Here is a 26,176-nt window from a genome sequence, read left to right on the forward strand (position 1 = left end):
GCCGACTTGTTCATTCCAAGGGCTTAGTACAGTGCTCTGCACGTAGTAAGCGCTCAATAAATACTATTGAATGAATTCCTCGGGCCCTTTTCCATGCAGCTAAGCGAAACATTCACCCCGTGTGTCCTCAGACATCCCACCGTGACCGAGGAACTCTCTGTCAGGCTCCAGCAAGCTCTGCGTACGCTGGGCTGTGCAGAGAAGCCACCGCTCTGCCTCCTCAGCTCCTCTTCACCTCAGGAGCCAAATGCAACACGTGGCACTTGCAACCTCACCTCCCTGAGCCTTCTCACCCTGTCCAAAGAAACAGCCTTCCTTTCCCGTAACGCACCGCTCCCCTCCGCACCACCGAGCCCCTCACCCCACCCTGCTTCCCACCACCTCGGTGGGAATGGGAACGGCACCTGCAGCGCGAGGCCTCCGAAAAGCTAGTGACTGCCGAGCTATCGTTGAGGACTCCCAATCGCGAGGAGAAATTCTGCTCTTCGAACCCCAGCTCCCTACAGACGTTTTTTACGTATAGTGTATTTGTTCTTGACGCCATTTTTAATATTTTAGTGTTTCGCTGCTCCTGATGCGTCTCCAGTCCTCCCCAACCTTCTACAGTCACTGTGAGCCCCTTAATAGATAGAGCCCACGTAATTCCCACCTGTACACTCCTTCCCGGGGCTTAGTTCGGTGCTCTGCACAAACTAAGTGCATAATAAATACCATCACTACTATAACCAACACTGGGAGGAAGAACAAGTCTTTCCTACCTTTCTCTGGGTACTGAAATGCCTCATTCTTGACCCCACGGACACAGAGGGTACGTCCAGGTCAGGGAGAAGGCACTCGCGCAGCCCACGAACAGCTACAGCTCATTGAGCACTTACTCTTGGGACCTGCAAGCCACCCGGGCAGGGCAAAAATCTCCAGATACATCGTAACGTCCGCTTTTCCTTCTAAACTGCAAGCTTCTTGTGGGCAGGGACCACGTCTACCAATTCGGTTGTACCGTACTCTCCCAAGTGCTTAGCGCTCCGTACACAGAACTCAACACATGTCACTGAAAGGAAAAAGAAAGTCATCTTCAGCTGCCTCACTTATCTGTAATAAATTTTAACATCTGCCTCCCCCCTCTAAATTGTAAGCTCCTTGACGGGAGCGACTGCTTCCACCAACACTGTGGCGTACTCTCCGAAACATTTACAAAGTACGGTACTCTACCCAGTAAGCGGTCACTAATCAATCCGTGCTATTTGAGTGTTTACTGGGTGCAGAGCACTGTACTAAGTGCTCAGGACGGTAATAATAATAATGTTGGTATTTGTTACGCTGCTGACTTATAGAGAAGCGGCGTGGCTTAGTGGAAAGAGCACGGGCTTGGGAGTCGGAGGTCGTGGGTTCCAATCCCAGCTCCGCCACTTGTCAGCTTTGTGGCTTTGGGCAAGTCGCTTCACTGTGCCTCAGTTACCTCATTTGTAAAATGGGGATTAAGACTGCGAGCCCCATGTGAGACAACCTGATTACCTTGTATCTACCCCAGCATTTAGAACAGTGCTTGGCCCATAGTAAGCGCTTAACAAATACCATCATTATCATCATGATTATTAGAGAAGCAGCGGGGCTCAGTGGAAAGAGCCCGGGCTTGAGAGCCAGAGGTCATGGGTTCGTATCCCAGCTCTGCCACTTGTCAGCTGTGTGACCGTGGGCAAGTCACTTAACTCCTCTGTGCCTCAGTTACCTCATCTGTAAAACGGGGATTAAAAAACCGTGAGCCCCACGTGGGACAACCTCATCACCCTGTATCTATCCCAGCGCTTAGAACAGTGCTCTGCACATAGTAAGCGCTTAACAAATACTAACAATACTATGTGCCAAGCACTGTTCTAAGCGCTGGGGTAGATACAGGGTGATCAGGTTGTCCCACATGAGGCTCACAGTCTCAATCCCCATTTTACAGATGAAGTAACTGAGGCACCGACAAGTTAAGTGCCTTGCCCAAAGTCACACAGCTGACAGGTGACGAGGCCGGGATTAGAACCCGTGACCCCTGACTCCTAAGCCCGTTCTCTTTCCACTGAGCCAGGCTGCTTCCGGTACAACGTAACTGAGTTGGTACACATATTCCCCGTCCACAAGGAGCTCGCAATCTAGAGGGGGAAACAAAATCAATTATGAATACGTACATACGCTGTGTGACTGTGGGCAAGTCACTTCACTTCTCGGTGCCTCAGTTACCTCATCTGTAAAATGGGGATTAACGGCGAGCCTCACGTGGGACAACCTGATGACCCTGTATCTACCCCGGTGCTTAGGACAGTGCTCTGCACCTAGTAAGCGCTTAACAAATACCAACATGATTATTACATACTGCTGTGGGGCTGAGAGAGGGTGAATATAGGATGCAAATTCACCGACTGAGAAATCGTACCTTCTACTCAGGAATGATTTTGATGAGCTGCACACTGTGGGCTACAGATGTGAGGTCCCATTTCACCTTTCGTGAAGATGTCCCATATATCTAGCTCCATGTTTGCTCTCCGGTGAGCTCACTGGAAGGGTAAAACCAGTATTTAAGCCATCCCACCAAATGAACATACTTCCCATCCAACTGATCAGATATTACAATGTTAAGGGAGTTGATATATTAACCGCTCCAGAAGGAGAGAGAAAAGTTGCAGGTGATACGGCCGGAGTACGGACAGCTCTATCTCCTCACTGTGCTCTGGTCTCCTGCCCATTCTGAAGAGTTCTACGGACCTACCGTGCTCATTATTAAACTCTACAGCAAAATCCAGAATTTCCCATCTAGTCATCTTCGAGGAAACAAGTTATCCCCGTGGTTAGAGCCGAAAGGGACGAAAGTTAGCTCTTTCAGACAACTGCAGGTAATAAAAATACTTTTATTGGTACCGTACAATATCAAAACAGTAATGTTTCCACTTCAGTACTTAAATAAAAAGCTGTTTAAAATGCAGAGGAGTACTTGATTCTGACATAGAACCAGCTTCAGGCTACTTTGCACTTGATCACATTCTCTCATCTCAAGCATCACAAGTGCGCACACACACACCCCCACACACACACACAGAGTCCTCACAATACATTACACAAAAGGCAATTTATGTACATTAACAATCAATGTCGAGAAATATTTTGCACAATGCACTTTCCACACTTTAAGAGATGACTAAAACCAACTTCGGTTGATTAAATTTTAACCTAGCCACTGGATTAGAATGAGTTACATTAAAAGGTCGCATTACATTTTAGGATCCTAATCTCTAAATTAGGAGGGGATGGAGTAAGTTTCCTCTTTCGATCGATGCATTTTACTATTCTGAACTTCAAAGATATTTAAAAAAATGCATTCCACGATGTGAGGCAAGGAAACCCGGCTCTAAAATGCTTGTCCTTATATATTCCGAAACATGCAAAACTGATTATTTGGGCCCATCCTATATAAATGCCATTTGGGTTCATAATGGTACTTTGATATGTTTCAATTTAGTTTCACTTCAAACCTGTCCTTGTTTCATTCTCCTTTTTTTTTTTTGCACACTTTATTTGCCCTTGGATGCGACTCAGTCCGAGTTCAACTTCTCTTGACGGCTAGCGATGTAACGATGACAATGTAATGACAATTCACATCGCTAAACAGCCTGTGATTCAAGTTTAAAGCAAAAAGTACTTCAGTGAATTGAACACTGACAGCTAAAAGCTATTTTAGAGACTCAGTCAAACAGAGATCAGAAAACTTGCAGTGGTGAGTTTTAATCTCTGCTTTTCCCTTGCCTTGCAAGGAGAGTTTAAGTAGACGATTTCATTTGCCAATTCCTTCAGGTTCTTATTCTCCAAAAGAGCAGCATTCCAAGAAGGACTTGTGAAAAACCGGTGACAAATACAAGGCTAACCTTAAAGTAACTGGGTTCCTCCATCACTGTTTAATTGCTTTGCTGTTAAATAGAAATAATCTATTTATTGCCGTTATCAACTAGAGAGCAGAATCAAATCAGATTCACTTAGTGCAATACTTATTTTGACATGAATGTAAGTCTGAGGGACTTTCTGCAAGTGAAGCAACATGAGACTCCTGCTGGGTTCCCTGCTGAATTCTCTTAAAACTCACCAAAGACCTAAACACTTTTCCTCTTATATCAAGTGACAAAACTATTAAGGGAGAGATGTGTCCAACAAAGATACTGTGCAAAGAACAACTTGAAAATACTTCTTCAAAGAGGCACTGCAGTTTGAACGTTAAGGCTGTTGAGTAGTGCTGGTTCCAAGTTCAGGTTTACTATCATTCGGTAGGATCGTTCTCCTTCAACCCACTGCTTCGCTGTTCGACCGAAATGCCTGTTTACGGAGATGAGTCTCTATCTCCTCCCTGAAGACGAGCATTCCAAGATGAGAGTGAGAAGCCTCGTTCATGGCTTTGGACTGGATGCACATACGGTACTGCTCGGGAGTCAGTTCATCGGCACAGTGCTTCTCGTGCCAAAGGTGGAAAAGGCCGGGAACTGGGGTCCGAACGGCAATGAGGTCGCTATGCAAGTATTTCCTATAAAGGTGGACATCTTCTCCTCCCCAGCCTTTCACTTCCAAGTCAAATCCCCCTGCAGGATCAAAGTTACTGTTAGAAAGGGGTGGGTTCTTTGTACTGGGTCAGATCTAACACCTTGCCACTCTAGGTGTCCTTCCATATTAGCACAATTATTACCCTTCGCTTTTACAATTTCTGCTAGTGAAATTACCTCCACGTTTCCTGGATCCACTCAAATGGCTACCACGTTGGTACAAACCCTGGTCACGTTTTGGCTAGACTATTTGCTTACTCTCCTTAATGGTCTTCCTTTCATTCATTCATTTGTATTTACTGAGCACTTACTGTGTGCGGAGCACTGTACTAAGCGCTTGGAAAGTACAATTTGGCAACAGAGAGACACTCCCTACCCAACATGGGGCTCACAGTCTAGAAGCGGGGAGACAGACAACAAGACAAGTAGACAGGCATCAATAGAATTAAAACAGATAAATAGAATTACAGAAATATAAACATTAATAAATAGAATAATACATATATACAAATATACACAAGTGCTGTGGGGCGGGGAGGGGGGTAGGTTAGGGGAAGGAGTAGGGACGATGGGGAGGGTAGGAGGAGCAGAGGAAAAGGGGGGCTCAGTCTGGGAAGGCCTCCTGGAGAAGGTGAGCTCTCAGTAGGGCTTTGATGGGGGGAAGAGAGTTAGTTGGGCGGATGTGAGGAGGGAGGGCATTCCAGGTCAGAGGTAGGATGTAGGCCAGGGGTCGATGGCGGGACAGGCGGGAATGAGGCACAGTGAGGAGGTTAGCGGCGGCAGAGGAGTGGAGTTTGCGGGCTGGGCTGTAGAAGGAAAGAAGGGAGGTGAGGTAGGAGGGGGCAAACTGCTCTCTCATTCACCCTACACATCCAATCCGTCACCAACACCTGCCGGGCTCACCTTCACAATATCGCCAAGATCCGCCCTCTCCTCTCCATCCAAACAGCTATCGTGCTGGTACAAGCTCTCATCATATCCCGACTGGATTACTGGGTCAGCCTTCTCTCTGATCTCCCTTCCTCCTGTCGCTCCCCACTCCAGCCTATTCTTCTTTCTGCTGCCCAGATCATCTTCCTACAGAAACGCTCTGGGCATGTCACTCCCCTCCTCAAAAACCTCCAGTGGTTGCCTATCAACCTTCGCAAGAAGATAAACTCCTCACTATTAGCTTCAAAGCTCTCCATCACTTGCCCCCTCCTACCTCACCTCCCTTTTCTCCTTCTACAGCTCACCCCATACACTCGCTCCTCTGCCGCTCACCTCCTCAAGGTCCCCCGTTCCCGCCTGTCCCGCCGTCGACCCCGGCCCACGTCCTACCTCTGACCTGGAATGCCCTCCCTCCTCACATCCGCCAAACTCTCTTCCCCTCTTCAAAGCCCTACTGGGAGCTCACGTCCTCCAGGAGGCCTTCCCAGACTGAGCCCCCCCTTTCCCTCTGCTCCTCCTCCCCTTCCACCCTCTGCTCTTTCTCCCTTCCCCTCCCCTCAGCACTGTGCATATTTGTATATATTATTTATTACCCTATTTGTTAATGACGGGCATATCTCTAGGATTATATTTATCTTGATGATGTCTGTGCTTAGACTGCTTGTTTTGTTTTACTTTGCTGTCTGTCTCCCCCGTTTAGACTGTGAGCCCATTACTGGGCAGTGATTGTCTCTATCTGTTGCCGAATTGGACGCTCCAAGCGCTTAGTACGGTGCTCTGCACATAGTAAGTGCTCAGTAAATACTACTGAAGAAAGGAATATTGAACAGAGAGCTTTGAAGCCAATAGTGAGGAGCTTTTGTTTGATATGGAGGTTGATAGGCAACCTCGGGCGGTTTTTGAGGAGGGGGGTGACAAGCCCGGAGCGTTTCTGTAGAAAGATAATCCGGGCAGCAGAGTGAAGTACAGACTGAAGTGGGGAAGAGATGGGAGGTCTGGAGATCAGAAAGGAGGCAGATGCAGTAATCGAGTCGGGATACGATGAGTGACTATACCAACAAGGTAGCGGTTTGGACTTCCTGCCTTCAGCTCCTCTCCTCTCCAATCTTCACTGCATTCTGTGGCACAGGTCATTTTCCTGAAGCGTCGCTTGGCAGGCATCTCTCTGTCATTCTCCTTTTGTCCCTCCCCATCAAGTAAAAACTGCTTAACAACTGGCTTCAGATGCTTTCCACCACCTAACCCCTGAGATATCTGCTCTCTTCACCCACTGCTCCCCAACACCCACCCCTCTTCATTCCTCCCACACTAAGCTTCTGATTGTACCTTCCTCTCAACTCTCCCATCTCCAACCTCTTGTTCACACTGCTGCCCGAGAGAGAACTCCCTCCCTCTCCAGATCCGACTGACCAGAGTCATCTCCGTATTTCAAGTCTTCCTGAGGGTCCACCTCTTCCCGTACCACTTCACTGATTATTCCTAGCACCACATGGCATCTAACGCTCTTACGTATACATCAATCAATGCTCTTTATTGAGTGCTTTCTGTGTGCGGGTTACTATAATAATAATAATAATGTAGGTATTTGTTAAGCGCTTACTATGTGCAGAGCACTGTTCTAAGCGCTGGGGTAGATACAGGGTCATCAGGTTGTCCCATGTGGGGCTCACAGTTAATCCCCATTTTACAGGTGAGGCAACTGAGGCATAGAGAAGTTAAGTGACTTGCCCGCAGTCACACAGCTGACAAGGGGCAGCGCTGAGATTCGAACCCATGACCTCTGACTCCCAAGTCCGGGCACTTTCCACTGAGCCACGCTGCTTCTACTCTAAACGCTACTATAAGCGTTTGGGAGAGTTCCATACAAAAGCAGTGGTAGACATGATCCCTGTTCACAAGGAGCTTACAGTCCAAGGAGACAGACATTAAAATAAATCACAACTGGGGACACTGGCGTAACTGCTGTGGGGCTAAGAGTGACATAAACCTGGATCTGTTTTAAGCGCGTGATATTCACCCGGTCTCGGCCCCACAACACTTATGTACATAGCCCTAGGTCCTGCAAATTCTATCTGCATTTATTTCAATGACTGCCTCCCATCTTTGAAGTGCAAGCTACTTGTAGACAGTATCTAACGTACCGTACTCTCAAACAACCGCATTTATTGAGCGCTTACCCTGTGCCGAGCACCATACTATGCACTTGGGAGAGTACAGTTTAACAGAATTGGCTGACACATTCCTTCCCCACAGGTTTAGAGTCCAGAGGGGGATACAGACATTAATATAAATAAATTATGGATAGGTGCATAAGTGCAGTGGGGCTTAGGGAGGGGTGAATAAAGGGTGAAAATCCGAATGCAAGGGCAACCAACACAGGACGGAGTGGGAGAAGAGGAAATGAGGGCTTAGTGAGGGAAGGACTTTTGGAGGAGAGGTGCCTTTCATAAGACTTTGATGGTGGGAGAGAGGGAACGTCTGTCGGATATGAAGAGGGAAGGCATTCCAAGCCAGAGGTAGGACATGGGTGAGGGGTCGGTGGCGAGATGGATGAGACAGAGGTACAGTGAATAGGTTGGCATTAGAGGAACTAGGTTTGTGGGCTGGGTTGTAGTAGGAAATCAGGACTCTAAGGTAGGAGGGGGTGAGGTGATTGCTTCAAAGCCTATGGTAAGGAGCTTTTATTTGATGTGTAGATGAACGGACAACCCCCGGAGGCTCTTGAGTGGGGAAACAAGGACTGACGTTTTTGTAGAAAAACGATCTGGGCAGCAGAGAAGTAAGGAATGGAGTGGGGGGACACAGGAGGCCGGGAAGTGAGCAGGGAGGCTGACGGGGTAATCAAGGCGTGATACGACACAGGTGCTTGATTTAACGTGATACCAGTTTGGAAGGAAAGGAAAGGGAAGATTTTGAGCGATGCCGTGAACGTTGAACCGACAGGATTTGGTGACTGAATATATGGGTCGAATAAGAGAGATGAGTAGAGGATAAATGCCAAGGTTATGGGCTTGGGAGGCAGGAAGGATGAAGGTGCTGTCTGCAGTGAGGAGAAAGTTAAGGGGAGGACAGAGTTTGGGTGGGAAGATAAAGAGGTCTGTTATGGACGTGTGAAGTCTGAGATATCGGTGGGACATCTGATGTCCTGAAAGCAGGAGGAAATGTGAGACGGCAGAGAAGGAGCGAGATCAGGGCTGGAGATGTAGATTGGGGAATCATTTGCACGGAGGTGGTAGTGGAAACCACGGAAGCGAATGAGTTCTCTAAGGGAAAGACGGAGAATAGAAGGGGAACTTGAACTGACCCACAGTTAGGGGACGGAAGGCTGAGGAGGAGTATGTGAAAGAGACTGAGAATGAGCAGCCAGAGATGGGAGGAGAACCAGGAGAGAACAGTGTCAGTAAAGCCAGGGTTGGATAATGTTTCCAGGAGAAGGGGGTGGTCAACAGTATCGAAGGCAGCTGAGAAGTCGAGGAGGATTATGACGGAATAGAGGTCGTTGGATTTGGCAAGGAGGAGGTCACTGGAGACCTCTGAGAGGCCGGTTTATGTGGAGTGAAGCAGGTGGAAGCCAGATTGGAAGGGGTCAGGGAGAGAACTGGAGGAAAGCAGATGCAATCACTTTCCCGAGTCCTTAATACAGTGCTCTGTGCAATGTGTTCACTAAATACCACAAATTGACTGGGTGACTACCATAATTCTTAAGGGAAAAAATAATGGTAATACGAATAGTGGCATTTGTTAAGTGTTTGCTATGTGCCAGGTACCGTACTAAGCGCTGGGGTAGATATAAGCTAATCAGGTCAGAGACAGAGCATGCCCCACGTGGGCCTCACAGTCTTAATAATAATAATAATGATGATGATATCTGTTAAGCGCTTACTATCTTTCAAGCACTGTTCTAAGCGCTGGGGTAGATACAAGGTAGTCAGGTTGTCCCACGTGGGGCTCTCCCACAGTCTTTGTCCCCATTTTACAGATGAGGTAACTGAGGCACAGAGAAGTGAAGTGGCTTGCCCAAAATCACACAGCTGACAAGTGGCGGAGCTGGGATTAGAACCTACGACCCCTGACTTCCAAGCCCGTGCTCTTTCCACTAAGCCACGCTGCTTCTCCCCATTTGATATATGAGGTAACTAAGGCACAGAAAAGAAGCGACCTGCCCAAGGTCATACAGCAGACAAGTGGCAGAGCCAAGATCGGAAGCCAGGTCACTCTGATTCCCAAGCCCATGCTCTATCCGCTAGCCAAACTACTTTTCTAATATAGATTAAGTGCCTAAGAAACACAGAAGGGACGTCGGGTAGGGGAAATGAGGGTTTGGTCAGGGAAGGCCTCTTGGAGATGTGATTTTAGGAGGGCCTTTGAGATGGGAAGGGTGATGGCCCGTTGGCTATAAAGGGGTGGGAGTTTCAGGCCAGAGGCCAGTGGTGAGACTGATGACCTTGAGGTACAGCAAGAAGGTTGGTGTTGGAGGAGAAAAATGTTCAGGCTGGGTTGCAGTAGGACATCCTACTTCAACTACACGTATCTATCTACCCATACATACTTATTTAATCCTACTGAGCACTTATTCTGTATAGAGCTCTGTACTAAGCGCTTGGGAGAGTACAATACATCAATAAACAGACACATTTCCTGCCCACCAAGAGTTTACAGTCTAGAGATGGGGAGAACGACATCGATACTAATAAATTACAGATACATCATAATGATAATGTTGGTATTTGTTAAGCGCTTACTATGTGCAGGGCACTGTTCTAAGCGCTGGGGTAGATACAGGGTAATCGGGTTGTTCCACGTGAGGCTCACAGTTAATCCCCATTTTACAGATGAGGGAAGCGAGGCACAGAGAAGTGAAGTGACTTGCCCACAGTCACACAGCTGACAAGTGGCAGAGCCGGAATTCAAACTCATGACCTCTGACTCCCAAGCCCGTGCTCTTTCCACTGAGCCACGCTGCTTCTCTACATACGTTGAGTGCTGTGGGGCTGGGGAGGGGGGAAAGAACAAAGGGAGCAAATCAGAGTGACGCAGAAGGGAGAGGGAGAAAAGGGGGTGGCCTCTTGGAGAAGATTAGCCTTCAGTAAATTTTTGAAAAGGGGGGTAGGGAGGAGGGGAGTAATTTGTTGGATCTGAGGAGGGAGGACGTTTCAGGCCAGAGGCAGGATGTGGGCCAGGGGTCGGTGGCGAGACAGGTGAGACTGAGGCACAGTGAGAAAGTTAGCACTAGAGGAGCAAAGTGTATGGACTGGGTTGAAGGAGAGGGCAAAGTGGTGGAGTGCTTTAAAGCCAAAGGTGTGAGGAGTTTTTGTTTGATGTGGAGGTGGATGGACAACCACTGGAGTTTTTTGAGGAGTGAGGAGATTTGCTCTGAAGGTTTCTGCTGCCTGGATCATTTTTCTACAGAGTGAAGTATGGACTGCAGTGGGGAGAGACAGGAGGCTGGGAGGTCAGCAAGAGGCTGATGCAGTAATCCAGGTGGGGCAGGATGAGTGATTGTATTAACGTGGCAGCAGTTTGGATGGAGAGAAAAAGGAGGATTTTAGCAATGTTGTCAAGGGGGACTGATGGGATTTAGCGATGGATTGAATATGTGGGTTGAATGAGAGAGCCAAGTCAGGGATAAGGCCAAGATTACAGGTTTGTGAGACAGGAAAGATGGTGGTGACACTCACAGTGATGGGGAGGACAGGGTTTGGGTGGGATGATAAGGAGTGCTGTTCTGGACGTTTGAACCTTGAGGTGAAGGCCAGTCACCCAAGTACAGATGTCTTGACCTCAAGAGGAAATGCGAGGCTACACAGAGGGAGAGATCAGAGGGAGAAAAGCAGCATGGCTCAGTGGAAGAGCCCGGGCTTGGGAGTCAGAGGTCATGGGTTCGAATCCCGGCTCTGCCACTTGTCAGCTGTGTGACTGTGGGCAAGTCACTTCACTGGGCCTCAGTTCCCTCATCTTTAAAATGGGGATTAACTGTGAGCCTCACGTGGGACAACCCGATTACCCTGTATCTACCCCAGTGCTTAGAACAGTGCTCTGCACATGGTAAGCACTTAACAAACACCAACATCATTATTATTATCAGGGCTGGAGATAGGAGATTTGGGTATCATCTGCACAGATGTAGTAGTTGAAGCCATGGAAGTGAATGAGTTCTCCAAGGGGGTTGGTGTAGATGGAGAAGAGAAGGGGACTCAGACCTGAAGCTTGAGGGACCCACAAAGCCAGGGAGTGGGAGGGAGAGAATGAGTCCATGAAGGAGACTGAGGTTGAATGGCCAGAGAGATAAGAGGAGAACCAGGAGAGGACAGAGACGGTGACGCCGAGGTTGGATAACATTTCCAGGAGAAGGGGATGGTCCACAGCGTCCAGGGCAGCTGAGAAGTCGAGGAGGATTAGGATGGAGCAGAGGCCATTGGATTTGGCAAGAATGAGATCACTGGTGACCTTTGAGAGGGCAGTCTATAGAGTGCAGGGGACAGGAGCCAGATTGGAGGGGGGTTAAGAAGAGAACTGGAGGAGAAGAATTTGAGACAGAGGGTGTAGGCAACTCGCTTAAGGAGTTTGGAGAGGAATGGCAGAAGGGAGATGGGGCAATAACTGGAAGGAGCCATGGGGTCAAAGGAGAATATTCAATTATGTATTTAATTAACTCGATTTTTCTGTTTACAAACATTTATATCTGTTTCCCTGTAAGAGCTGAAGTTTCTTATAAACATGGAATATGTCACTAGCTTGTTTATACTTTCCAAGTGCGTTATTTGGCCATAAAAGCAGCATGGCCAAACAGAAAAAGCACGGGTCTGGGAATCAGAGGACCTGGGTTCTAATCCTGGTTCTGCCAATTGCTTGCTGTGTGACCTGGAGAAGTCGCTTAACTTCTCTGGGTCTCAGTTTCCTCAGCTATAAAAGGATTAAATACCTGTTCTCCCTCCTAAACTGTGAGGCCCATATAGGACAGAGGCTATGTCCAATCTGAATAATTTGTTTCCACCCCAGCACTTAGAACAGTGCTTAACATATAGTAAGCACTTAAATATGATAATACTAATAAGAACCAAAAATGCAACCTTCACCTAGTCACTTTCCTCCATCACTGTAAGCACTTAAATATTATTATTATTATTGTAATAATATTTGTTAAATGTTTACTATGTATCAAATATTGCGCTAAAGTGCTGGGGGGTATATACAAGATAATTCAGTTCAGGCACATCCATGTCCAATACGGGGCTCACGTCTAAGTAATGGGGAGAACAGGTATTAATCCCCATTTTATCATGAAGAAATTGAGGCACAGAGAAGTTAAGAGACTTGCCCAGGGTCACACAGAATGCAGGGGGAAGAGTTGGCATTACCGCCCAGGTCCTCTGACTTCCTGGCTCTTTCCGTTAGGCCAGGTATTTTCTGCAACTAGGACTACTCTTTTTCCATTGGACACTTTTGTTTCAACTGGAAGACTTGCCAGAATAAAGAGGAGTAAATTGATGTCAGTTGACAGAAGAGAAGGAAAATACTGGAATAAAAATTACAGAGATCACAGAGTGAAATCCCCCCACACTTTAAAATACACAAACATTCTAGGGTCATTTAACAAAAAGCTTACCAATAGTCAGGAAATCTGTCCTATATTGACAAGTCATTCCAAAGCCAAAATCTCGCCAGAAGCCAGAATCCTTCTTGTGGACCTGCAAATAAAGAAACAGATTTCTTAATTGTCAAGAGAATGAAAGAGGGGGAGAGGACTGCCTATGTGTGAAAATATGTCAAATACAATTTGACTCATCCAACACCTTGTTTCTTCTAATCAGACGGGACAATTTCATAAAATTTGCAGATTTTTTTTTTTTATCAGAGAAAGCATTCTAGAAACCAAACCAAAGATCAAATACAGGTTACCAATTGCTGATCCACTGGTGGTGGCGCATCTTGACTGGCATAAACAATAGCAGGATTGTAAAGGCTAAACACCACAGGATAAAACACTTTTTTGCCTAGGAATAAAAGATAAGGCTTATTAAAGTTTAAAAGTCAATTAACCATTCACATATCATATTCTACCTTTCAGTACTGCCATCAGAATAATACACAGGCCTGGTAGCAGTCAGGGATCTAGCGAATAATGAAGAGGCAAATTCTTGGCCTCCTCTCATTCCCTACGGGACTGACCAGACCTGAATCCAGTCACTGGGAGAGAGCCATAGAAGCTTTCCACTCGGCACTGGCCTCTCAGTCAGGCAGAAGGCACGAGAAGCAGTTAACCTTCCTGGTGCATTCACATTGTTGAGAAAAGTACTACCAAAAATGGGCTTCTGAGAATTGCATCATCAGTAAGATCATTTAAGAAAATACTGCAAGCTGGGCTGCAGTTTACAGAATCAGCATTATGGAAGAGTCGTGGGCACGGGGTAGAACGAAAGCAAGTCATCTAGGCTATGTGTACATGACTGATAGACCGGCTTGTGCAATACTAAGAGTATAGTAAAGGAGAAAAGAGAAGCTGCCTAAAGAAAAAAGCACAAGCCTGGAAGTCAGAAGACCTGGGTTCTGACTCCTACGCCTGCCTGCCGTTTGACTTTGGGCAAGTTACCCGATGCCTCTGTGCCTTTGTTTCCTCATTTGTTACCTGGTGATTCGCTACTTTCTCTCCCTACTTGGACTGTGAACCCTGTGGGACAGGGATTGTGTCTGACCTGAACATCGTGTACCTACCCCAGCTCTTAATATAGTAAAGCTTTATTAATTCTGAGTGATGGAGAGAGGTCAGTGAAGTAAAGGGGGTGCATCTGAATTAATGTGGTTAATTAACCTAATTATGTAAATTTTAAATGCAACTTTATTCCAATATTATGGGGATGAGCCTCCCCGTGTAGGTACCAGATTTAGCCCAACTTCCCTGCTGCCTTTAAGAGTCCGCCTCTTCAAACTCTCTAAGCAGCGTGGCGCAGTGGAAAGAGCACGGGCTTTGGAGTCAGGGCTCATGAGTTCGAATCCCAGCTCTGCCACTTGTCAGCTGTGTGACTGTGGGCAAGTCACTTAACTTCTCTGTGCCTCAGTTCCCTCATCTGTAAAATGGGGATTAAGACTGTGAGCCCCACGTGGGACAACCTGATTCCCCTGTGTTTACACCCAGCGCTTAGAACAGTGCTCTGCACATAGTAAGCGCTTAACAAATACCAACATTAATTATCTACAAGACAGCTGGGTGGATAGAACTTGCTTTCCCTTGATGAGTTTGTTACTCCTGCATCATCCCCTCACTCCCAAAATCTTATTTCCTATCAGAGGCTTTGTTGACCACTGGGTAGACCCAAACTATCATTCTAGATGAAAACTTGTCTTTCTCATGGGTTCGAATCCCGGCTCGGCCGCTTGTCAGCTGTGTGACTGTGCAAGTCACTTAACTTCTCAGTGCCTCAGTTACCTCATCTGTAAAATGAGGATTAAGACTGTGAGCCCCACATGGGACAACCTGATTCCCCTGTCTCTACCCCAGCGCTTAGAACGGTGCTCGGCACATAGTAAGCGCTTAACAAATACCAACATTATTATTATTTGGCAAAACAGAGGATAGAGATGTGCCCTATTTACATATTCACAGATTCTGGATTAATGGCATCTAAACAAATGAGATTTTAGTATATTTCTACTTTTCCACTGAAGCACTGACTTTAAGCTCTATCAGTGGAGTATTATAAATGGAAATATATTTACATTTTCCCCCGAAGACTTTATTCAAGCCATCTCCTTCAGGTGGCTGGCATTCCCTGATGAATCTCTTCTCCAACGTTAGTTGTGGAATTTATTAAGCGCTCTGTGCCAGGCACTGTGTTAAGAGCTTGAGGAGGTACATAATAATCAAACTGAATAGCCCTTTTCCCAGATGGAGCTCATAATCTAAGCTGTAGGTAAGAGCAGGTGTCTTAGCCCCATTTCATGAAGATACAAAGATGTGAAGTGAGTTTCCAAAGATCAAACAGCAGGCCAGTGGCAGAGCTGGGATCAAAATCCAGGCCTCTGGATTCCCCTGGTTCTCTTTCCACTAGGGCCCATCTCTTTCATGTTATACCACTATTTGTCTAATTATTATTATTTTTTTGTTACAGGCACGTTGATTTGCATTTTATTTGTATCTACTCTGCTCTCATCTACTGTATAATCATCCGTTTATATCACTTGTCATCCTCACTACACTGTACGCTCTTTGTGGGCAGGGATCGTGACCACCAACTCTATTGTTCTGTACTCGCCCACCTGCTTAGAACGATGCTCTGCCCACAATAAGCGCTCAATAAATACCATTGCTTGATCACACGGTTTACATTTTTGTAGCTTCTTAAAACCAACAGTACAATCTTCTGCATATGGTAGGTTTCCAGATGGGCAAGAAGCACCTTCAATTTATGTTTCTTTGTATAGTCGCAGGCCCAAGGATAGTTGTCATGCAGTGCCTTCGGTGGGCTAATCAGGGTCTGCTTCCTATTTGTTTTTCATTGATCATCCAGTAACTGTTCAAGGAAATCATCAACGTCAGCCGCTCTACCTACTGTGTGCCAGTCAATGAACTGGGTACCTAGTGCATGCAGAGAGCTGTCTACCATTTGCACAGCCCTGAGCTAGTGCACAACGGTGTGTGGTACACAGCACTGGATACCTGCTGTATGCAGAACACAATGCTGGGATCCTACCATATCCAGATCGCTGTGCTGGGTCCCTACTGTGTGCACAGTTTTGTAGTGGGTGCCTAGTGATTTGTTTTTTGGGGTTTTTTTTTACGGTATTTGTTAAGCACTTACTATGTGCCAGGCACTGTACTACATGATGGGGTAGATAAAAGCTAGTGAAGTTGGACACAGTCCATGTCCCACATGGGGCTCACAGTCTTAATTCCATTTTACAGATGTGGTAACAGGCACAGAGAACCTATGTGACTTGCCCCAGTTCACACAGCAGACAAGTGGTGGAGTTGGGATTAGAATCCAGGTCCTTCTGACTCCCAGGCCCGTGCTCTATAAGTCATATGCATGAATGTTCGCATGTATGTTCATCCCTGAGTGTGAATATGTGAGTGCAGGAGCAGCTGTGAGTATGTATGCATGTGAGGATGCACAAAAGGATGAGAATTTTTGGTTTTTTCCAAGAAGGGAAATAACTCACCACCAATTTACCTTGGCTTTTTGACTTTATATGATCCTTATGCTTTGTTTCACCTCTCCTTATGTGTCTGTTGCCAGTCCCCTCTCCTCCTTTTCATTATTAGATGAGAGCCCACTGTGGGGTCAGAGACTCTGCCCAATCCCCTCCTGCATATCATTTCCCAACACTAAGTACACAGTGCTCTGCACACAGTAAATGGCTTAATGAATACTATGATTATTAGGCATTTTGATGTTTACACATTTACTTCTTTCTGAAACTCACCTGGTTCAGCATTTAAACGGCAGCTGTTTAGGAACTCTTTGGAGAAATATATGTCAACATCACAGAAGAACATTAAGACCTCGCCCTTCTCCCAGGCTCTGGCACCGACATCTAGGCCGCGTCCACGATTGAATTCTTCGTTCAGTGAAACCAGTGTGTAATTGTGAAAGTTTGTTTCACTACGAAGAAAGCATGCACATGTGAAAATAAACCAGAACGTCCACCCTGTTCCATTTTAATCATCTCTTCAAAAGCATTTTCAGTTGATTTACTAATTTTAGTTCAAAAATGTTAATAAAAGCAAGAGAATACCAGAAGAGGTTATTTAATGGAAGAAGTTATTCTACAGGTCTTCCTTTCATTTTCTCTTTCATACTTCACCCTGCAAAAACTCATTTCTATTTTGCCTTGGAGGAGCAATGAAGCGAGCTTAATGAGAAGACTGCTTGTCCTATTCTGATATTACTCTTGTCAGTTTTAATAGCATTTCTGGAAAATTTAATCATGTTAGATAGGAGAGGAGATTATCAGCTTCATTTCTCTTTCAAATATAAAAATAAAAGTAGAGAGGCTAAATTGCCTTGCCACCAAGGTAAGAAGCACTAATGGAAGCCACATTAAACTCCAGTTTTGACATTCATTTTGAGGTCTAAGCACTGTCAGTTAATGCCTAATTTAGATTAATTTAATGTGCTAATCCTGATCACTTCACGAAAGATATGACTCACAGTCTTCAGTTTAGACCTTGCACACCAACCTAACAACAGACTCTAGAATGTTCTTGACATCAGAAAGTCCTTCTTCACCAAAATATACCACTGTGAGGTGAATCCTTTTGTCCTGGTGAATACATATATCCCTACAAAGAGAAAAAGATAGGTATTTTTTTTCCCTCATTCTGAGAAAAATGGTTTGAAATAAAGACATTGATTAAACACTTGTACACACGATGTAGAACAAAATAAACCAAAAGAACTTTCACACAAATACTGACAAAAGCCTCATTAACTATTCTTCCAATATCTGAAAATCAAAATGCTCAAGTTACCTTCAAAACATTTTCATTATAAAAAGGCCTCAGATTTTGGCTGTGAAAAGCAAATCTAATTTAGCATTGTTTAAAACATTAAATTGAACAGTACGCCCAGCTTTCTTATGAGGACTGCAGTCTTGCAAAACCTAGCATTAAGGGAAACGCGAGCTGTAGGACTGAGAAGCAGGATGGGGTAGTGGATAGACCCCGGGCCTGGGAGTCAGAGGATCATGGGTTCTAATACCAGCTCTGCCACTTGTCTGCTGGGTGACCTTGGGCAAGTCACTTCACTCGGCCTCAATTTCTTTTCCTGTAAAATGGGGATTGAGACTGTGAGTAACCCCATTTGGTTGTATCTACCCCAGCACTTAGTACGGTGTCTGGCACATAGTAAATGTTTAACAAATACCATAATGATAATAACAAATGCCATTAAAAAACAAAACAAAGCATCCCAACACTGTGGCCATGTGCACGATTCTTTCTTCCTACATCACATCACACAGTGTCCAAAACAAGTTTCTACTGTCTCTAACAATATTATAGCCAGAACACAGATTGAAAACATGAATTATGGCAAATCTGAGTGGCTTGAACTATGGTATCTGGAATGTTTATTTTGATTGAATTCTGAGAGATTTGTAATTATACACTGCTATACATAAACCGATAAATAAGAATTTCCTCGGTAGTAAGTCTACCAAGTAATAACAGTCATTCCTATGAGACTGCACATCATATGGCACAATGTGGATATGATACATCGAAGAATATGGGAATGTAGTGCCATCATACAGAAGTAGCATGACCTAGTGGAAAGAGCATGGGCCTGGGAGTCAAGAGACCTGGGTTCAGATCTCCACTCTGCCTCTTGCCTTCAACTGTGTGACCTTGGCCAAGTTAACTTAGCTTATTCTTTGTGTGTGTGTGTGTGTGTGTGTGTGTATCTCAGTTTCTTTTTCTGTAAAATAGGGATAAAGCACCTGCTATTCTCAGACTGTGAGCCCCATGAGGGAATGAATCCAGTCTGATTATTTTGAGTTTTCTATAACACAAAATTTTTCAAGACCACAATTACTGCATTATAGCCGAACTGATGTTAAACCCAAACAGAAAAACACTACTAGATCCAGTAGTACAACATTTGTTTATACAGACGGATGAAATTGAGAATGTCAGACAATTCATTCAAGAATTTAAGGAAATCTTCACCTGAAATTTTGCATAAATTGTGCAAATGCCTCAGTTCTGCCCGCAAGGGGGACGATGATATTAATCACTGATTTGGTAATGTCAATAGTTTCACTCCTCACTTTCATGAGAGGTCCGAAGGGTCGGAATAACGTGACGTGTCTGTATTCCATAAGGTCTGTCTTCTTGAAAAATAGCTCATACTGTGTACCTTTATCTCTCTCAGTGCGGTAGTATCCTGAAGAGAAAGAAGTTGATCGAGTTGTTTAGCTTGTGTTTTTTATGCATTAAGGTGTTTCAAAACAGACATGAACACATTTCAAATCTCTCTGCATATGACGCTCTCTATATTTACTAAAGTAAGTTTAAGTACAGTTTAATATGTGACACACTAAGATACAATACTTCTAAAATGAGAAAAAAGTCATTTCACACTGACAAAAATGTCAACCCATTAATCTGTTCAATCACTTAGTATTGGCAGTCCACAATTTGAGACGTTTTTACACCCCATCAACTTTACTACATTAGCCTCTTTTATTGCATTAGCTCCCGGGGCAGAGGAAATGAGGCGGGCTCCCCAGTGAAGCTGTGGAGAAAGTGGAAAACAATTTTAGAGCTGTATCGGGGGAGGAAAAAATGAAGAAAATTTAAAGTGGGGGGTGGGAGGGTGGAGAGGAAGAAACGAGGATGTGGGAAGGACTGGCAGGCAGAGTATATATATCCATTTTAATTCCAATAAGTGTGAGAACCTCTATTATGGAAACTCTCTGATTCAATTTAATTACATTAATATAGTTATAGTACTCATCTACAGTTGAGTTCACAATTCTGGGTAACCTTGGTTGGTAAGAATAAGGTATCTGACCTAGGTTCTGACCATCCGCCATTTTCAACATGGCTCCAATTAGAAAATTGGTTCTGATTTACATTTTGATTTACAACACAGTTTTTAGGAACCAATACTAACTCCAAGGACTCACTAAATCTTAAAATGTACTTTGAAGTTCTGAAACTGACTTACCATGTTAGTACAATCACTCATCCTATCCCAACTGGATTACTGCATTAGCATGCTTTCTGACCTCCCAAACCTTCTGTCTCTCCCAACTTCAGTCTACACTTCACTCTGCTGCTCAGATTATCTTTCTACAGAAACGTCTGGGCATGTCACCTCCCACCTCAAGAGTCTCCAACAGTTGCCTAGCAACCTCCATTATCAAACAAAAACTCCTCATTCTTGGCTTCAAAGCTCTCCATCAACTTTGCCTCCTCCTACCTCATCTCCCTTCTCTCCTTCTCCATCCCAGCCCACACACTCCGCTCCTCTGGTGCTAATCTTCTCACTGTGCCTCATTCTTGCCTGTCCCGCCGTAGGCCCACATCCTACCTCTGGTCTGGAACACCCTCCCTTCTCAAATCTACCAATCACACTCCCCCTACTCCCTTCAGAGCCCTACTGAGGGCTAGCTTACATCCTCCAAAAGGCCTTCCCAGACCAAGACCCCTTATCCTCAGCTTACCCTCATCTCTGAGTCGCCCTGACTCACTCCCTTTGCTCTACCCCCTTCCCTGCCCCACAGCACTTGTGTATATATTTACATAGCTATAATTCTATGTATCCTGATGCCTGTTTACTTGCTTTAATGTCTGTCTCCCAACTTCTAGACTGTAAGCCCAGTGTGGGCAGGTATCGTCTCTCTATTGCTGAACTGTACTTTCCAAGTGCTTAGTACAGAGCTCTGTGCACAGTAAGCGCTCAATAAATACGACTGAATGAGTGAATACTAAAAATTTGACTATGAGTGTGCTAACTATATTTTGTATGGAGATAGCAGCTAAATACTCCAAGAAAAATGTTTCCAGAAATACAAAACTCTGAAATAAAGTCAGAAGTTCAATTAGAGCATTTCCCATATAAGCAACAAACTAGAGGAAAGATGTGCTATTTACCAGAACCAAGGAGCTCAAAGTGGACTATTATCTCATTAATCCTCAAAGTATTCCTGTAAAGCAAAAAGTGCTTAATCTTGATCTAGAAATATTGCTATAGTTCACTGCATTAGCAGTTGAAAAACTATATCAAGTGTACAAATTAGCCATCTTAGATATTGGTTTAAGAGGCTAAAACAGCAGGCACTTTCTAGTCATGTCAGAAGAGAGTTCTGTATTCTCAAATAATCTAAGAGGTAGTAATATCTTCTGGAAGGAAAGCCCAAGGAGGGACAGAAAACATCGATGGGAGTAATTCTAAACAAAAATAAAACCAGGCAATATTCATTCATTCATTCAATCGAATTTATCGAGCACTTACTGTGTGCAAAGCACCGTACTAAGTGCTTGGAAAGTACAATTCGGCAACAGAGTTCAAACTTGACTACCTCTAAAGGGAAGGCACACGGCCATAGAGAAGCACAGAGAATAATAATAACTGTGGCATTTGTTAAGTGCTTACTATGTGCCAGGCACGTACTAAGCCCTGGGGTGGATACAAGCAAATCGGGTTGGACACGGTCCCCGTCCCACAAAGGGCTCACCGTTTCAATCCCCATTTTACAGATGAGGTAAATGAGGCACAGAAAAGTGAAGTGACTTACCCAAGGTCACACAGCAAACAAGTGGCAGAGCGGGGATTAGAACCCATGACCTTCTGACTCCTAGGCCCGTGCTCTATCTACTATGCCACCGTGGTCTAACGGGAAGAACATAGGGCTGGGAGTCAGAGGACCTGGTTTTAATCCTGGCTCTGCTGCTTGCCTACTGTGTGACCCTAGGCAGGTTGCTTCACTGTGCCTCAGTTTCCTCATCTGTAAAAAGGGGATTGATACCTGTTCTCTGTCCTACTTAGACTGGGAGCCTCATGTGGGACAGGCACTGTGTCTTATTACCTTAGACACATTATCTGTGTCTTATTACTGTACTAGCACACAGTAAGCACTTAAACACCATCACAGTGAAAGGTGCCAAATTTTTCCAGTAGCAGTTGTATACACTAACAGCAAATTGTAGGGTGGTAGGGGAGATCAACCATAATAGGTCATATGTCTTCCTAAAAATGTAATTTTAAAGTGAGCCCAAGATTAGTGTTTCTCACAATGTGATCTCAGACGTGTGGTCCACGGTGCCATGACTCAGAGTCTAACTTCAAGGGATAGTACTCCGTGACTAAAAGGAACTTGCAGAGAGCTTCCAGTAGTACTTTTAGAAGAGGGGTAAACAATCAGATGAGTTGTCTGGGATTCCAGGAAAATCCCAGTAAAATGGGGTGGGTTGCGTCTGGTTTTGAGTGGCCCCTGGCTGGCTCAATGCTTGCAGCAATTGAGAAGAGTACAGAGGATAGAAGTTGAGAAGCTTCTGCTTCTAGAATCTTGCTCCTTGCTGTATCAGGAGTTTCTGGAACAAATTTCAGTGGGCGTGGCTTCTGCTGCCAGGTTAGCCCTTGGGAAGCAGCTGGGAAAACAGGATTTGGCAAATATCTGGCTATTTGATCAATTTTAATAGCAAATAAAATTCTGGCTAAAAAAAATCACACAGAAGGGATTCACATTGGCTAAGTGTCTATACTGATCTTAAGTAATTACTAATCTCCACTTTTGTGCCAAACAGACAGGACTAAGTTTGAATGTAACTGGCAAAAATAAGAAGGGCTGGCTGAGTTCTGAAACAGTTTGCAGGTTTTAATGAGCTTTATCCTAAGAGCCATGTCTATGCTTCTTTTTATTCACCTTGGTAGAAAACTGTCCCTATACCAAATTGGCACATTTTTCCTGAATGAATTCTTATGAGACCTATTTTTGCCAAGATTACACATAGCATAATTGTAGCTTAATCATCTCAACTCGTATGATCCCCAAATCTACTTCTACATCCCTGACTTCTCTTCTCTGCACTCTCACATCTCCTCCTGCCTTCAGATCATCGATGTCCCATCAACTCCTCAAATTTAACATGTCCAAAATCAAAACCTGCCCAAACCCTGTCCTTCCCCATCTCTCATCACTGTAGACAATTCCACTATCTCCCATCTCACAAGCCCCTAACCTTGGAATTATCTTTGACTCATCTCTCAATCAACCCACATATTCAATCTGTTCCCAAATCATGTCACTTCTACCTTCAAGCACTACTAAAATCTGCCTCCAAACTGTTACTATGCTGTTCCAGGCACTTATCCTAGCTCGCCTTGACTACGGCATCCGCCTTCTCACTGACCTCCCTGCCTCCTGTCTCTCCTCACTCAAGTCCAGACTTCACTCTGCTGCCCAGATCATTTTTCTAAAGAAACATTCAGTCCTTCAGTCGCCCCACTCCTCAAAATGTTGGTATTTGTTAAGCACTTACTATGTGCAGAGCACTGTTCTCAGCGCTGGGGTAGATACAGGGTAATCAGGTTGTCCCATGTGAGGCTCACAGTTAATCCCCATTTTACCGATGAAGTAACTGAGGCACAGAGAAGTTAAGTGACTTGCCCACAGTCACACAGCTGACAAGTGGCAGAGCCGGAATTCGAATTCATGATCTCTGACTCCCAAGCCTGGGCTCCTTCCACTGAGCCACGCTGCTCACTTCAGTGATTTCCTACTCCAACCCAGCCCACAGATTTCACTCCTCCAAAGCCAGCCTACTCACTATACCTTCATCTCATCTATCTCGCTGCTGACCCCCTTGACCACAACCTCCTTCTGGCCTGGCACTCCCTCCCCTTTCATATGTGACAAACTACCTCTACATCTTCAAAGCCTTATTAATATCTCATTTCCTCAAAGAGGCCTTCCCGACTAAGCCCTCATTCCCCCTACTCCTTCTCCCTTCTGTGTCATTTTTGCAATTGATTTTCACCCCACCTTCAGCCGCCCAGCACTTAGGTATATATCACTTATGTATATATCTGTAATTTATTTTAATGTCTGTCTTCCCCTCTAGCCCGTGAGCAGATCTCCTAGTGTGATGGGAACATATTTACCAATGCTGTTGTATTGTACTCTCCCAAGCAGGTAGTACAGTGCTCTGCATGCACCGTAAGTTCTTGATAAATGCCACTGATTGATCCCTTCTAACAAACCCTTCTAGGGAGCAGAAGGGTTTACCAGAAACTGCAAAGACACAGAAATCAACAATTCATCAGCCCAAGTAATAAAAATTGTCTCAGGTGATGTCTCTTCCACCTCTCCCTCAATGCTCTTCAGCCCTGTCTGCCATCCTGGGTGATCCCAAGAAGGACCCCACATTCCCATCTTCCCACTCTTTTCTGCATCACCCTAACCTGCTCCCTTTATTCACCCCCAACCCAGAGCCACAGCACTTATGTACACATCTGTAATTCATTTATTTAGAGTGATGTCTGTCTCCCCCTCTGAACTCTTAGATCACTGTGGGCAGGGAGGGTGTCTGTTATAACGGTCTCTCCTAAGTGCTTAGTACAACCCGATAAATGATCGATTGATTCCAGGGTGACAGGTGAGGGGAAAGAGCTGTCAATAACACTTGTCATTCAAAAGAAACCCAGGCCAATCCGAGAGCCCAAATGAGGATGATGCCTCTCATCAGTCTAACCTAGCAGTTTCTAAAGGAAAATGAACCCAATCAAATGAGAGGGAAAAAGTGAACCACACACACCACATACTAGTAACTAGTGCCCAATTCACTGGCTTGAAAAAAAGACAAACAATTCTACAGCTAAAACAGGAGGGATCCTCTAAGTTGCATCCCCCTCCCATCCCTGGTCTGCCTTACATCAACAATATAGAATTTCCTCCACAGAAGAGGACAAAGGCATTGATGACTGGGTAACAATTGTGTAGGCTCTTCTCCTAAAATATGTGGGCGTTTTCTCGAAGAGCCTCCGATTAAGAAAATCTCATACTGAAGTACTTCTGCCTTGACCAGACTGATGCCACATGTGCAAGGAACTGTTTCTTCCAACATCATTCCGACCGCATTCGATCAAGATGGTCATTGTCGGGATAAAAGCCCCACATTCTGCAATTAGCATTTTATTTGAAACATGTGGAGAAAACATGTTACATAACTGAGCATCGTAGTATAAGATGGATACCTCTGCTGATAAAATACATTACATCACTCATGTATCTTCTAATGAAAATTGTGATCCTCTTTTAAGATCAACAGTAAGTAACTTGTTCCTCCCTTAGAAAGGAAGCAGTCAAAATTCAAGGTTTCCCTTTAGAACGAAATCTGAAAATCTAAAAATTTTATGTGGGAAGTAAATGGAAACAATACTAGAAGAATCTAGAATTTGAAAACCGTTTCTACACTTGAGCTATAAAAAAGTATTTCCTAGTGGATAGAGCGGGGGCTGGGAGTCAGAAGGACCTGGGTTCTAATCCCAGCTTCATCACTTGTTGGCTGTGTGACCTTGAGCAAGTTACTTAACTTCTCTGCACCTCAGTTACCTACACTCTAACAACTCCTTTAGTGAGTCTCAACCTCCTCACCTCCAATTCTATCCCTGACCCCCTCCAATCTGGCTTCTGTCCCCTTCATTCCACAGAAATCCCCCTCTCAATGGTCTTAAATAACCTCTGCTTCATTCTAATCTTCCTCAACCTCTCAGCTTCTCCTGGAAATATTAACCCAACCTCATCTTCACCGACAATGTCCTCTCCCATTTCTCCTCCTCTCTGGCTAATCATTCTCAGTCTCTTTCACGGGCTCCTCCTCTGCTTCCCTCTCCCTAACTGTGGGTGTCCCTCAAGGTTCAGTTCTGGGTCCCTTCTATTCTCCATTAACATTCACTCCCCTGGAGAACTCATTCGCTCCCATGGCCTCAACTATTACCTGTATGCAGATGATTCCCTAATCTACATCTCCAGCCCTGATCTCTCTCCCTCTCTGCAGTCTCATATTTCCTCCTGCCTTCAAAACATCTCTACTTGGATGTCCTGCTGTCACCTCAAAGTGCCCAAAACAGAAATCCTATTCTTCCCAGCCAAACCCTGTCCTCCCCTTGACTTGCCCATCACTGGAGATGGAACCACCATCCCTCTCTCACAAGCTGTAACCTTGGCCTTATCCTTGA

At 44.9% G+C, this 26,176-nt stretch overlaps 1 protein-coding gene across 3 annotated transcripts in view; it reads right to left on the bottom strand.

The window, feature by feature from the left end:
- Positions 1-2,868: 2,868 nt before the first annotated feature.
- The window catches only part of CSGALNACT2 (chondroitin sulfate N-acetylgalactosaminyltransferase 2), a 42,023-nt gene continuing 18,715 nt past the window's right edge, over positions 2,869-26,176 (bottom strand). For 2 of the 3 annotated variants that reach the window (XM_007666239.2, XM_001507869.6), the window contains exons 3-8: positions 19,159-19,375; positions 17,671-17,772; positions 16,914-17,092; positions 13,392-13,486; positions 13,099-13,180; positions 2,869-4,601 (exon numbers count right to left, since the gene is read on the bottom strand). In XM_007666239.2, coding sequence (XP_007664429.2) covers positions 4,309-4,601; positions 13,099-13,180; positions 13,392-13,486; positions 16,914-17,092; positions 17,671-17,772; positions 19,159-19,375 — 968 coding nt within the window. In that variant the 3' untranslated portion in view covers positions 2,869-4,308. Of the gene's footprint in view, positions 4,602-13,098; positions 13,181-13,391; positions 13,487-16,913; positions 17,093-17,641; positions 17,773-19,158; positions 19,376-26,176 lie in introns of those variants that run through there. The other variant, XM_016227150.2, reaches the window with a different exon arrangement.

The sequence above is a fragment of the Ornithorhynchus anatinus genome, chromosome 3 (genome assembly GCF_004115215.2).
Source record: "Ornithorhynchus anatinus isolate Pmale09 chromosome 3, mOrnAna1.pri.v4, whole genome shotgun sequence".
NCBI classification, from domain to species: domain Eukaryota; kingdom Metazoa; phylum Chordata; class Mammalia; order Monotremata; family Ornithorhynchidae; genus Ornithorhynchus; species Ornithorhynchus anatinus.